General features: G+C 56.6%; 1 protein-coding gene across 1 annotated transcript in view; it reads left to right on the top strand.

The window, feature by feature from the left end:
* The window catches only part of ACOT11 (acyl-CoA thioesterase 11), a 55,233-nt gene that overhangs the window by 30,551 nt on the left and 10,261 nt on the right, over positions 1-14,421 (top strand). Inside the window, exons 2-8 of the mRNA XM_004699397.2 lie at positions 1,271-1,481; positions 2,953-3,022; positions 8,600-8,660; positions 9,931-10,029; positions 10,478-10,613; positions 12,408-12,564; positions 13,596-13,715. Of these exons, the coding sequence (XP_004699454.1) occupies positions 1,271-1,481; positions 2,953-3,022; positions 8,600-8,660; positions 9,931-10,029; positions 10,478-10,613; positions 12,408-12,564; positions 13,596-13,715 (854 nt within the window). The remainder of the gene's footprint in view (positions 1-1,270; positions 1,482-2,952; positions 3,023-8,599; positions 8,661-9,930; positions 10,030-10,477; positions 10,614-12,407; positions 12,565-13,595; positions 13,716-14,421) is intronic.

Below are 14,421 nucleotides of genomic sequence, written 5' to 3'. Positions count from 1 at the left end.
TTTGTTGGCCTTTAGGAGTGTTTTCCAGTCCAGTCTGTTGGGGCACCATGCCCTGGCCCCAAAGTCCACCTTCAGCATTCCCTGGGGACCTCGCAGCTCCGTTCTCTTGCTGTTCTGTTGCACCCCCTTAGTGGTTTGCCTCAGTGTGGCTTGATTAGATCAGGTGCAATTCCCACACTGTGTCTCCGGTGTTGTCCCCTGTAGGGCTATGGGTCAGTGAGGGACGTCATGTCTCATAGTGGGGCTGTCCATGTGGTCCTCTCTGTGGACTGGCTGCTCTAATTGGGATCATCATCCTCAAGGACTGGTGGGTCAGGATGTGCTCCACTCTCTCCTCCTCCCCCTTCATCTGCTCCCATGTGCTCCCATCAGATATGTCCCTCTTCCGGAGCTGCAGATTCAATGCCATACTTAAATTCTTCTGGGGGGAGGGGCAGGTGTCCACGTAGTAATTGGGATTAGGGCCGGCCTGACATGAATGTAATTTTACAAACAAAAGAAATCACCACGGTCTGAACAACATCCTGTAAAGCAGCCGTTCTCAACCTGGGGGTCGCGACCCCCTTGGGGGTCGAACGACTTTTTCACGGGTTGCCCGATTCGTAACAGGAGCAAAGTGACAGTGATGAAATAGCAACGGAAATAATTTTATGTTTGGGGGTCACCACCACATGAGGAACTGTATGAAAGGCTGGCGGCATTAGGAAGGTTGAGAACCACGGCTTTAAAGCTTTCCGTCTTACTGCTGAGCCACATGTGTGCACTGAAGGAGCTGCATGTGGCCTGAGGACTGCAGTTAGCCACCCTTGTGCCAGACTGGGGACCCAAAGGTTGGCAGTTCAAACCCACCGGTGACATGCAGAAAAGAAGCTTGGCGACCCGCCCTGCAGCCCCTGGAAACAGCAGGACAGCTTTGGCAGAGCCCCGGGGCAGCTTTGTGAAACCCATGGACTGGAACCCAGCCACAGCCATCTCCAGCCTCCCTGCAGGGCGGGAGGTCTGATGAAGGAGAGAAATGGGAGCAGGCGGTTTAAAAGCCGGCTCACAAGCCCAAGCCAAGATGCCCTCTCCAGCTCAGCCCTCCCTGCCCCTCGGCTCTGCTTGTCTTGCTGTGACGTTGGCCCAAAGGAACCTGGGCGAGGTGCCTGGGGTCTAGTGGGAGGGGGACCCTAGGCGCCCTCTCTCTCCCTCACCCAGGCCCTGGGTCTCAGGAGCGCGCAGACCTGGGAGACCCAGCAGTTCACTGACCTCTGTCCTGCCTGCTCCCCAGGGCTTCGCCTCTGTGTTCTCCAGCCGCTTGGCCCGGAAGTCAGCCTCGCGTGCGGAGGCCAGCAGCAGCACCATGGCCGATGGTGAGGGGTACCGGAACCCCACGGAGGTGCAGATGAGCCAGCTGGTGCTGCCCTGCCACACCAACCAGCGCGGTGAGCTGAGCATTGGGCAGCTGCTCAAGTGGATCGACACCACGGCCTGCCTGTCCGGTGAGGCCCTGCCCAGCAGCCCTGACCCTCCCTGGCCCCAGACCCAGAGCACTCACAGCAGCCTTGCAGGACAGAGCAGAACTGCCCCAGAGGACTTTCTAGGATATAAATTTTAAGGAGCCCTGGCCCTGGTGGTGTCGTGGTTGCGCATTGGGCTACTAACCACCAGGTCAGTCATTCGAAACCACCAGCCACACTCCTTGGGAGAAAGGGGAGGCTTTCCACTCCCATAAAGAGTTACGGTCTCGGAAACCCACCCGTGCACGGGGCAGTTCTGCCCTGCCCTACAGACCCGCCATGAGTTGGCATGGACTCAATGGCCGTGAGTTTGGTTTTTGGTTTGGTGGGTTAGTGGGTCCTGAGTTGGGCCACTGATTGCAAGGTCAGCTGTTCAACTCCAACTCCATAAGGTGCTCTGTGGGAGAAGGATGGGGCTGGCTGGCTCCAGACCGTAGATTTATAACCTTGGAAACCCAAAGGGGCAGCTCCACTCTGTCCAAGAGGTCACTGAGTTGGAACTGACTCGGTGACGGTGGGCTTAGGAGATCTTTATGGGAGCAGGTTGCTGCTGCTTTCCTCCCACGGAGCTGCTGGGTGGCTTTGAACTGATGCCCTTTGGGTTAGCAGCCACGCCGTAACCACTGCACCAGCAGGACTCCAGAGGCCCAGAGGAGAGGCCACTGTTTTCAAGGTGGTCACTGTTGTCCCCGAGGATCACACTGCTCCTACCTTTGATCATGCTGCCCGCCTCCCTAATTTCAGTGCTCCGCTCAGGCCGGCCTCCTCTCCCCCCACCCCACAGCTCTTGGGGGCCTGCACAAGAGTGCAGCCTTCAATGGGGGCAGCTTCAGGATGGGCTTGATCCTGTCCCTGTCTGCCTTTCTGTGCTCCTTAAGTTGTGGTGGATCGAACCCGTGGTGCTCTCCACCCCCCAACTGGTGGGCAGGGGGTGGACAAGTGACACGCCTGTCCCCCAGCACTGTGATGGGGGCTGGGAAGGAGGAGGGACTCTAGTCTCTGACCTGGCTGGGAGGCAGAGAAGGGCCCCCATTGGGGCTGAGACACCTCATGGGAGACTACCCTGCTGGTACCCCTCGGCATCCACCATGGATAGTATCTCAGCTGAGGGGAGCAAGGAAGGTGTCCTTAACCAGGGGTGCAGAGGTGCAGGTGGGAAGTGGGAGATAGCATGATGTGACCATCCATCCAGTCAGCCAGCCAGCAGATACTTACTGTCAACTCTGGGTGGTCGCTGTTCCAGGGACCAGGTACAGCAGTGACCAGGACAGGCAGTAGTCCTTGGCCTCATGTGGCTTATGGTCTAGTGGCACAGAGCCCACCAGGCGGACAAAACCCAGATTGTGAATAGGGCCCGGGTGTGGCAGCCGAGGTTCCTGTGGTCGGAGAAGCATCTCTAGGTAGGTTGCTAACGTGCGACTTTCTCCCCCACCCCTCCCCCTCCTGGTGGCAGCGGAGCGGCACGCAGGCTGCCCCTGCGTCACAGCCTCCATGGACGACATCTATTTTGAGCACACCATTAGGTAAGTGGCTTCCTGAACCCCCCTGGTCATCCCACCAAGCCTGGGGTCTGATTGTCCATCCCTCCATGTGGTCGGCCTCTGTGCTAGCCGGAACCTGATTGGACTGACCCAGGGCCTATGGAGTTGGGGCAGCCTCTGGGGGCTGGGGCAGCAGTGGGCAAGGCGCTGGCCTGCGGCTGGTCTTGCTGGGCCAAGGAAGGGGCTTTAGATTCGGAGTTTGGTTGTTGTTCAGACCAGGAGCCCTGGCTACGTCTTGGGCTGCTAACTGCAAGGCTAGCAGTTTGAAACCACCAGCTGCTCCTTGGGAGAAAGACGAGGCTTTCCACTCCTATAAAGAGTCACAGTCTCAGACACTCACAGGGACGGTTCCGCCCGGTCCTATAGGACCACTATGGGTCAGCGTCCACTCGATTGCAGGGATAGTTGTTGAGACATTAACATAGTGTGACCTGACTATGGGGAAGTCAGCGTCTCTCCCGGGGCCTTAATTTTCTTACCTGCAAAATGGAAGGGATTCGTCTAAAGTGGATCACATCTGTGGGTCCCTGGGCAGTAGGAAGGCCCTTAGTTTAGAGGTGGATCTTAGGCAAAACCTGAGCTCGAAGCTTGGGTCATTGAAATGTTGCTCACATGCCCCCAGGGAAGAGGAACTCACTACCTTACAAAGTAAACTTTTTTCTTTTTAATGTGTGTACTGGTTAGATAGTTTCTTTATTACAAGGCACTGAGCTTTCTTTGTCTCCCTGGTTCGTTGTTCATCAGCCCAGCCCCCAGACTCAAGGAGCGTGGGAAACCCTCACCCCAGACACTCTGAGGGTCTCCAGGTCGGCCCCATACAGTAACCACTAGTACCTAGGACACCACGGTGGACTGAGATCTATAAGGTCCCCAGTTTGAAACCTGCCGCCAATTCACGGCCGGAGAAAGACGGGACACAGTCACAGCGTTGGAGACTCGCAGGGGGCAGTTCTACCCGCTGCTGTGGGGCCACTCTGAGTCGGGTCGACTCGACGGCAGTGAGTTTGGGTTTTGATCTCAAAGGGTTACTCGTTACGAGAAGTGCGTGTCTTGGTCATGTTCTGGTCCACCTTATAGACCTGTCTGTTGTTTAGGGGCAAGCTGAGTCCTAGATCTGAAGGGTGACGAAGGGCCACAGTTGGGGGCCCCACTATCATTATTTTCTAAATCCATTAAATCACTCAGTCTTCAGAACAACCCTATAAGGTTATGGCTATTTTACAGATGAGGAAACGGAGGCACAGGGAAATGAAGCAGCTAGCTCAAGGTCAGACAGCTAATAGGTAGAGGATTCAGCGTATACATACTACCAGGCAGGCAGCCGACCTTGGAGCCTTTGCGCTGTCTCTCCTATACGTCTGGAGGTGAGTGCAGTGGTACAGAGAGGAGCCAAGGGAGGCTGCCTGGAGGAGGCATGTGCTCAGGCCTGGTAAGTAGCCACTCTCTGGGGCTCCGCTGAACTCCCTCTGGCCAGCTCTGTGTCCCCGTGGCCAGCACAGGTTGTGGCACTTGAAGCAGCTCAGGGTGGAGACGAGTTGGGGTGCACATAATGGATGGACCTGCCCAGGATCCAGTAGGGTGAAGGTGAGTCTGGGGAGAGACACAGGGGAAAGCACAGAGGATTCTGGGAAGGGGCAAGGCCCTGGAGCTTGGCCTGTGGCCAGGAAGGCCTGTCTGTACCAGAGGGAAGCAGGGAAAGGTTTTTTTGTTTGTCTGTTTTGGCTTTGCCACTTAAAACATATCTCTTAGAGGTAAGGACTCTTTAAAAGCAAAACGTCAACATTATTACCATATGTAAGAAAAATTAATAATTCCTCACTAAATCAAATATGCAGCCCAGATTGAAATGCCCACACACCTGCCTCATGAAGTTTCCCCCTGTGTATAAAGGGATTAGTTATGCCTTTAAAGATATTTTATTGTGATTTAGGTGAAAGTTTACACGGCAAATTATGTTCCCATTTATTGATTTGTGTGTGTGTGTGTGTGTGTGTGTGTGTGTAAATTGTTCCATGACACAGATGACACTTTTACAAGGTGTCTAGTTCCCACCGGCTCTGTTCGGCGTGTTCTGCCTGCACCACTCTGGCTGCCCTGCCCCTCTCGGCCTTCTTCTCGTCTTGGCTGTTGGGTAAAGGCGGGCCATTTGGCCGCGTGCAGGGAGCACAGCACTCTTGGGTGACCGTGCGTGTTTTATGGGCCGATCTGTTCTTTGGCTGAGGAGTCACGTTCAGAGTCTCCTAAGGCGACAATCTCAAGGGCTCCTCTAGCCTCCGTTGGGCCAGGAGCTGTCACCTATTTTAAGGAATTTCAGTTTTGTTCTACATTGTTCTCCCAGTCTGTCTGGAACCTTCTGTTGTGTCTCTCGATAGAAGAGTGGGTACTGGTAGCTGGGCACCATCTAGTTTTTCTGGTCTCAGGTTAGAAGAGGCTGTGGTGCATGTGGGCTGTTAGCCCCGTGCACTGGTTTCTTCTTTGATTCTTTGGTTTTATTCCTTTTTGCTCATGAATCTGTTTCCTCTTACAATCTATCTATCTATCTATCTATCTATCTATCTATCTATCTATCTATCTATCTATCATCATCATCATCTTTTACAAAGTAGGATACAAACAAGACTACAATTGGTTAATCTGTCTCTCTTTTAAAACCTCTAAGGCTCCCCTTCTCCCACCCCTAGTTCTTTCTCTGGCTTCTGAGTACTCCTTGAGTGAACTGAGGAAGCTTGGTCCTTTGCCCCTTAGGATTTTCCGTCATCTGGGTTTTGCTATTGCATTGCTGTTGTGTCCCTTAAGGCACCCCACTACTCTGTAAGGGAGACTTAGCCCTGGGCAAGGGCTTGAGCTGGGTTTAGCATTGGGTTTGTGGAGCTGCCTGTCTTAGGTGTGCAGAGCACCTGGAAGGGCGTTGGGGACTCCTGGGTGGGGGGATGTGGCTGAGCCGTCTGGCAGTGACCGTGGAGAAGGAGCCAGTGGGCTGGCTGGGGGATTGAGAGGGACAGTCAGGAAGAAGAACTCGGAAGTCCGAATAGATAGCACCTAAGAGGAGGAAGAATAGCAAATTCCTTTCTTATTATTTTTAAATGCCCTGGGAAATAAGGCTCTTCTTTTTATTTGCAGGATCATAGAAGTGGGTTTTCTAACTTCTTATCATGCGTACTTCCAAATATATAGAAAAACTGAATAGTGCAATGATCATCCTCACTGAGATTCAGTATAAACCGGGTCCTGCATTTGCTTCAGCTGTGGGTACGTGCTGGCCTGGTAGCCAGGATGTCGGTGGTGTGAACTCATCTGGCAGTTCTACTCAAGAAAAGAGCTGGCGATTCGCCTAGAAAACTCCATAGGGGGGTCTGTTATGCCACCCAGAGCCATTATGACCCCACCTACCAACAATGACCATGAATCCCCACGGTGATGTTGTTGCTGCTGCTGTTGTTGGGTGCGGCGGCACAGAGGGAGACACCGCAGGCCCTGCACCATCCTTACAGTCGCTCCTGTGCTTGAGCCTATTGTTGCAGCCACCGGGCAGTCTCTGTCGTTGAGGGTCTGCACCTCTCTACCCTGCCAAGCACGAGCTCTTCTGACAGCATGTCCAAAGTGTGTGAGATGACGTCTCACCGTCCTCGCCTCTAAGGAGCCCCTGGCTGTACTGCTTCCAAGACAGATCTGTTTGTCCTTTTAGCAGTCCATGGTACTTTCAACATTTGTCTTCGGCCCCATAATTCACATACATTGATTCCTCTTAGGTCTTTCTTAGTCCACATCCGACTTTCACATGCGTATGAGGTGATTGGAAATACCATCGATTGGGGCAGATGCACCTCAGTCCTGAAAGTAACGTTATTGCTTTTTAACACTTTAAAGTGGTCCTTCCTACAGGGATAAATAAATCTATAGAGTTGCTTCCACCCCGAACAACTTAAGCGTTGCCGACATCACGATCCTCATCCCTCTCCGTGTCTGCATGCATCTCCTGAAGGTGGGGGTCTCTTCCCTAACCATCGGGACTCCTGCGGAAAGGATCAGAAAGGAATAAATCCTCAGCAGAGGATTTGTGAATGCGCTCCTGCTGGGGCTCCGGCCCGGCTCCCGGCTGCACACATGCTCTCTCACTGGATCCTCAGGACCGCAGGTAGTAGTCAAGCGTTCTCCCTACTTATCAGAACGAAATAGACTCAGCGAGGCCAAGTAACTCACCCAAGGTCACACAGCTTTCTAGTATTGAAGTCAAGGTAGAGCTTGACTGGAACCCAGGGCTGTCCATTGACCACTGGCCTTGGAAGAGACCTTTCCCAGGCTTACGGAAGGGCGGGGCTACCTCTCTGGCTTTCTGATCCAGGCCAAGGTGAAGTAGACCTTCAGCCTAACAGGCTCTGCCGGCTGTGCTGTCCCCTTGGTTTCCTGCCCTGGTTTCTCCGTTCTCTTTCTTTTCCGGGAACATTTTGTTATTTGAAGAAGGAACCAGCACCGTGTTCCCCATGTTTATGAGCCAGGGCCCAGAGCAGAGAGAGGAGTGGCCTCAGGTCACAGGATGTTGAATGGAGGCCAGCTCCCGTGGGCTGGGCCTTTGCTGCTTGGTCAGGCACAGGGCAGGCTGGCTGGCTCCCAGGATCATCTGGCCTTCACTTGACCTTGGCAGCCTTTCCAGAGGGACAACTGCAGCTCGAAGGACTGGAACTGGTGCTGCCAACAGACTTGGTCTAGAGCCCAGACTCTGCTACTGTTTGCTGGGTGGCCTTTGGCAAACGGCTTAGCCTCTCTGGTACTTAAGCCACCTCTAACCCACCTGGTAAGTTTATCATTTCACAGTCGTGCACAGTGCCTGGTATGTAGTAGGTGCCCTTTAAATAGCTCCGTCTCCATCACCTTCTTGGTAGGCATGGCTCTACGAGTGCCCTGGGTTACCAGTTGGGCTGCTACCCTCAAGGTTAACAGTTCAAAACCACCAGAGAAAGAGGAGGCTTTCTACTCCCATGGAGAGTTACAGCCTCAGAAAGCCATGGGGCGGTTCTGCCTGGTCCCAGAGGGCTGCAGGAGGCAGGATGCACTGGAGGCCAGTGGATTTGGTTGTTCGCTAGATGTGCGCTTCATGAATTCCGTCAGCCACTGTTTGTGGAGGACCTGCCCTGGGCCATGTCTTTGGCCTTGACGGACAGTGGGGGGCAAACAGAAGCCACCCTTTTCCCCAAGGCGCCTAGGGGCTGTGGGGGTGGGGGTGAGAGCAGAGGCCAGGCTGTGGGGAGAAGGGCGATGAGGTGGACACTATGGGGTTACCGCAGCACAGGTTAGGGTCTAACCCAGGCATGGGGGGCTTCCCCGAGGAGGTGACCACTGAGCCAAGCGCAGTGAGAAGCTGACACGGAGGAATGGGGTGGAGGGATGCCATATGAAAAGAACCAGGCCACCCTCTCGGCCTCAGCTTCCCCACCTGCAGTGCGAGGTGCCGGAGCCCCTGCTGGCTGACTGAGGACTCCCTCGGCAGCTGGCGGTGGCGTTGCAGGTGTGAGTCGGCTCTGGGCCCTCGGAAAGGCTCACCTCCTGCTTTTCTCTCCCCAGTGTTGGACAAGTGGTGAACATCAAGGCCAAGGTGAACCGGGCCTTCAACTCCAGCATGGAGGTGTGTGGGACACTGCCGTGGGGTACATGCACATGCTGGACTCGGCTTCTTCTCTAGCCGGTAGCTCACCGGCTCCAGAGCCCACGTGAAAGTGGCTGAGTTCTGAAATGACCGGCAGGGCCCGCGGAATCCGTAGGGTCGTTCTGTCCAGCACCCAGTAACAGAGAAGGGGAAGCTGAGGCCCAGAGAGGAGAAAGGACTCGCCCCAGGCCGCTAAGTCACGTACATTCCAATGTGGGACCAGGCGTCCAGATTCCAGACATCCCCGCAGCCCCAGCCCCGACCCTTCGGCAGCTAGGTAGTTTCAGGTGTGGGGCGAGGAGTCGGCCTCCACTGCCTCTTGTTTCCTGATCTGTAAAGTAGGGAAGTGATTCCTGCATTGTGGGCTTGTTGCAGGTGTAGTGGGAGGACCCCGTGAGGATGCACAGGGCTCCGTGATCATGGGGCTGAGCCTCTCAGGAACTGCAGGCCCCGGTAACTTGACCCAGCCAGGCGGCCCGGGGCTCGGGGCTCCTGAGGATCGCAGAGCCCTGCCTGTGGCCCCTGTGGCTGGAAAGACCCATCCTTTCACTGTAGCTAATAACACGCTACCTGTGTGGGAGTCCCTGGTAAGGTGCAAGGGAGCCCAGGTCACGGAGTGGTTATGTGTTGGGCTGCTAACGTCAAGGTCAGCAGTTCAAAACCACCAGCTGCTCCACCAGCGAAAGATGGGCTTTCCACTGCAGTCAACAGTGCTTGTCTCAGAGACCCACAGGGGCAGTTCTGCCCTGCGCGGTCGGATCGCTGGGAGGCGGCAGCCACTTGATGGCAGTGAGTCGGGGCTTTTGGTTTGGTCAGTGCAAACAGCTAAGCCCTTAACGATCAAATGAAAGGTTGGCATTCAAATCCACCCAAAGGCACCTTGGAAGAAGGTGCTGACAGCTCATGGTGAGCGTGCACCGACCTAGTTCTTCTCTGAAACACAGGGCCTCCAGGAGGGGGGATTGACTCACGGCCACGCATCTGCCTACTTGAAAAGCCGTCTCCTCGACACGGCTTCCTATCTACCCTCTCAGTAGATATCTGTGTGGGTGGACAAGGTTGCCCCATTTTACAGATGAGGAGGCTGAGGCCCAGAGAAGGGAAGTGACTGATCCAAGGTTTCCAAAGAGCTGGTAGGCAAAACCTGCCCTGCCCTGAATCGCTTAGCCTCCACAGTTGAGACAGAAACCCCGGGGTCCTGCCCCTCTTGAGCCCTGCTCCTCACGTACCGGGTCCCCATCCCCTTCAGGTGGGCATCCAGGTGACCTCCGAGGACCTGTGCTCTGAGAAGCAGTGGGCCGTGTGCAAGGCCCTGGCCACCTTTGTGGCCCACCGGGAGCTCTCCAAGGTAAGCGCGGCACTTGGCTGCTGGGTGGGTCTTGGCCACTGGTCCTTGCACTGAGAGAGAGGGCCTGGACCAGGGGATAGGGGCAGAGGGACTGGCAGAAGCCTGAGGAGGGGTTGCAGCCAGGAATCCCCAGCTCCCAGAGGAAGGCCCACCCTCTGCCATCTGCCCCCAGCATCCTCCCTTCTCTCCTTTATCCCACTACTGTTTGGGGCTTCTTCAGGCCCCCCACCCCCGTGCCTTTACCGAGGCAGCTGACTAGGGGCAGCTGAAGGAGGAGCGTGAAGGATCAGACCAGCAGGAGACAGGGCAGTGGGATAGACGGGGAGGAGAAGACCGAGGGTCCACCAGCAGCTCCAGGCTGACTGATCGAGGTGGGGACAGGCCCTGAGCCCTTCAGGATGCCAGTCCTGAGCCCTGCCCACCCACCTGCCCTGTGGGTCGCCTGCAGGTGAAGCTGAAGCAGACCGTCCCGCACACGGAGGAGGAGAAGACGGAGCACAGCGTGGCCGCTGAACGCCGACGCATGCGGCTGGTCTACACGGACACCATCAAGGACCTGCTGGCCAGTTTCCCCATTCAGGACGGTGAGCAGTGCAGGCCTGGCCGAGGGAGGGCAGTTGGCACCCTGTACGGCCCTCCACGTGGGGTCCTCACGGGCGGGGAAGGGTGGGGGGGCGGGCGTAGGCACCCGTGGTGACCTCAGACCCGCCCGACCCGTCTAGGAAGAGGGGAGCAGCATGGACAGTGGACAGCATACACATGGCTGGGTTTCTGGGAGCCACAGCACTGGGGAGGGTAGAGCTGAGCCTCGTCTTAGAAAAATAGAGACAACAAAGCAAGAGTGCCTCCTCCTCCGGAACCCCAGCCCCCTCCTCAGAGACAACGACAGTTAACCTGTTTGGGCTTCTTTCCGGAAGCTTCCTCTGCCTCCCAAGCATCGCACGTCTTGTTTGGTTGTTGCTGTGTGCCCCCAAGGCGATGTGACTGGGACAGACGAGGATGTAGGGTTTCCTTGCTGTCCTCCTGCGGAACCAGAGTGCCTGTGGGTCCCCCCCCCCGCCCCCCCCAGCTGCTGGTGGGTTTGGACAGCTGACCCTTCCATTCTCAGTCGAGTGCTTAAATGCCGCACCACTAGGGGTCCTCAGCCCCCCGCCCCTCTCTAAGAATCCGATCATATTATTTATTTACTTTGTTTGAGATGAACTTGTTTCTCTAAACAAAACACGTCCTTATGTTTTGGGGCAGGGCCCCATCTGCCCACCACACATGAACTCTGTCCATCACCTCGGGTCCATCTCCTTTCCCCGGGCGTTCAGCATGGCCCCTTCCAGCCCTCAACCTTCCCTGTCTTTGCTCTGAGTCATTGGTGCCCGTTGGTCTCATATTGATGGGTTTTAAATAGCTCAGCCTTCCCTTCTTACCAGCCAACAAGGGAGCATTCCATGATACACCGCCCCATCTCTTGTTCCCCACCTTAAAATGGACCCTGGCGATTGTTCCCTGTGAGATTGTCCCCCAAGTCCACTTGGGAGTGGGTAGGGCTGGGACAGGCGGGGAAGCGCGTGCCTGACGGGGCGCAGTGGGTGAAGGCCCAGAGGAGAGACCCTGGGCTTCTTCAACTGTCTCCAGAGTGTCCGGGTGCGGGGCCCCTTCCTGGAACGGCCAGGATGTGGTTTTCAGACCCATTAAAGTAGCTTGGCTTCCCAGAGTGAGGAGAGGGCCAGTGGGCTCCAGTGAAGGTGGCCCGTGGCACCCTGAACCCATGCGTGTGCTTATGCTGGGTTGGGAGGCCCTGGTCGGCTGCCCAGCTCTCCCTACCCTCCTCAAGGAGAAACCCAGCCCCCCCCCCCCCCCCCCCCCCCTCCCCCTCCACCTCCCCCACCTCCACCTCCCTGCCTACCAACTAGCCTGTCTTCGGAGGACATTCTCATGCCAGTGTCCCTAGGGACAGGGCAGAATCAAGGCACTTTGTGGCCAGGACCAGAGTTTCTCTTGGACAGGGTTGGTACCACCTTTGCCCCCACTCCACATCTCATTGAGCCGGGGGCACACCTCTTGGTAGCAGGCCACTGAGTCGGTCCGTGACTCACGGCAACCCTGCCCCAAACCAAACCCCAGCTATCAAGTGGGCCTGACGATTGGGACCCTATAGGCCAAGGAGAACTGCCCTTGGGGTCCCTGAGATGGTAAACCTTTATGGGAGGAGACAGCCTGTTGGTTTTTTTCCTGCGGAGCAGCTGGTGGGCTTGAACCACCGACCTTGTGGTCGGCAGCCCAATGCCCAGCCCACCTCGCCACCAGGGCTCCTCAGTGCTGACTCAGTGGAAGGACGTGGGTGAGAGGTGGGGACCTTCTCACAGGCCCCCTTCCCTGGTCAGATCTGGAGAGCCGAGACTGTAGCAACATGGTGCCGGCTGAGAAGACCCGAGTGGAGAGCGTGGAGCTGGTCCTGCCTCCCCACGCCAATCACCAGGGCAACACCTTCGGGGGCCAGATCATGGCCTGGATGGAGACCGTGGCCACCATCGCAGCCAGGTATGGGGAGAGTGCCCTGTGTCCGCTTCCCCTCCCCCTTGCCCTCCCCTTTGCTCTTTGCCTGTGACCTCTGGGAGAAATCCTAGCTTGTTGCTTCCACATTGCCTGTTCTGCTGGGGTAACCCAGGGCTTTCAGACCCAGCGAGGCTGGCAGGCCAACCTGTCTGTCCTCCACAGCCTGCCTGGTGAAGGCCAAGCCCTCCCCTGGCCCGAGGCCTCCCCTTGGCCTTGCCTGCCTGCCCTCTCTTCCTTCTACTAAAGCTCTCCACTTTAGGCTCCCCTCAGACTCGGCTGTAGGCCATCCCCCATGCCTGTCCTCCCTGGGCCTGGGCACTTTTAGCCTTTGCTCTGGGTCTAAACAATCAGTGTCCCTCTGTAACGCCCCCTCCCCTCTTGGTCCTGCAAAATCCCTTCCCACCTCCTCTGATGGTCTTTCTTGGGGGATGAAAACCATACCATCCTTCCATAGCCTTCTGCGCGTATCCAGGGCTTGTTCGACCCTAAACACCCGTGCTTAGTGTTTTCTTAGTTTCAACTTTTGCTTACTGGTGGTCACTGTCATGCCTCCATGCCTCGGCTGGTCCTCCTTTGGTGGCTAGTGCACTTGGCCCTGCACAGGGGCTGGCCTGTGTGTGTGAGGGAGCAGGGCATCCCAGGCAACCCCCAGCTGTGAGTGCCCTCAGATCTCAGATGAGGAATGAGCCCAGGTTGTCAGGGAGGACTTCCTGGAGGAGGGACACAGTTGTGGGGGGGCGGGTGTCCTTCCAGAGATAAGGGCTTGCGCTGAGGAGGGAAAGTGGGGGAGGCCCGGCCCTGGCTTTGCTCCATCCCCTCCACCTGAGCTCCCTCCTGCTTGTGCTCATGGACTGTGGGCTGGGGTAGATGGGCCGTGGGTTCTGCTCCTCTGGCAGAAGTGTCGCTGGGTTTGGTGAGATGGATGGGCAGAAGGTTGGGCCTTGAGGGGGGGTGGGAGCAGGTCCAAAGCAGTGGCTAAATCACTGGGGCTGGGGGTGTTCCCCGCCTTCCTCCAGCCGACTGTGCCGCGCCCACCCTACGCTGAAGGCCATTGAAATGTTCCACTTCCGGGGCCCGTCCCAGGTCGGGGACCGGCTGGTGCTCAAGGCCATTGTGAACAACGCCTTCAAGCACAGGTGAGGGGCTGGGCTGGGTGATGCTTTGTCTCTGTACCCACTGGGAACCCTGACCCTACAGACCAGGGCTGAGCTCCTGCCTGCCCACTACCGTCATGGAGATTTGGGCTGGGCTGGGCTGGGAGCCCTGGTCTGTGCTTCCTCAGCCCCTGGGCTGCTTGGGGCCACAGTGTGCTCAGGGGTCTCGCCTCTCTCCTGCCGGGGGCACTGAAGGTGCTCAGATCCCAGGGCCCCCACCTGCCAGTGTCTGTTGTTTAGCACTCCCACCCATTTCCTAGGACAACAGTTAGTCCCTGCCCCCTCTCCCACTGGCCCTTCGGAATAACTTCTGATCCCTATTCCCAGGAGTTCGGACTTTAAATGAGTGTCTTTCCTGGAGGTTTTAAGGATCCCAGGGTAGTGGTTGGGAGAAATGTGGGGCTCTCGACTCCTATCAAGATTTCAGCCTTGGAAGCTCCCTGGGACAGTTCCACCCTGTCCTGTGGGGTTGCTGTGAGTCTGCAGCATCTTGAGGTTTGAGGTTAGTGGGGTTGTGATAGTGTAGCATTCAAAGTAAGGAAGGGTGGCCCCATCTCTGACTGGCTGTGGGACCTTGGGCAGGCTACTAACCCCTCTGAACTTCAGTTCCTTTATGAGTGAAGTGGGGCTCGCCCCACTGTGAGTACTCCACGAGGTGAGTGGCCGAGACAACGATCGCGTATGGCCA

The sequence above is a fragment of the Echinops telfairi genome, unplaced genomic scaffold (assembly GCF_000313985.2).
Source record: "Echinops telfairi isolate 266 unplaced genomic scaffold, ASM31398v2 ScPeMD7_443;HRSCAF=831, whole genome shotgun sequence".
NCBI lineage: Eukaryota > Metazoa > Chordata > Mammalia > Afrosoricida > Tenrecidae > Echinops > Echinops telfairi.
Note: the sequence above shows the minus strand (reverse complement) of the source record. Positions and strands in the feature narration are given on the sequence as shown.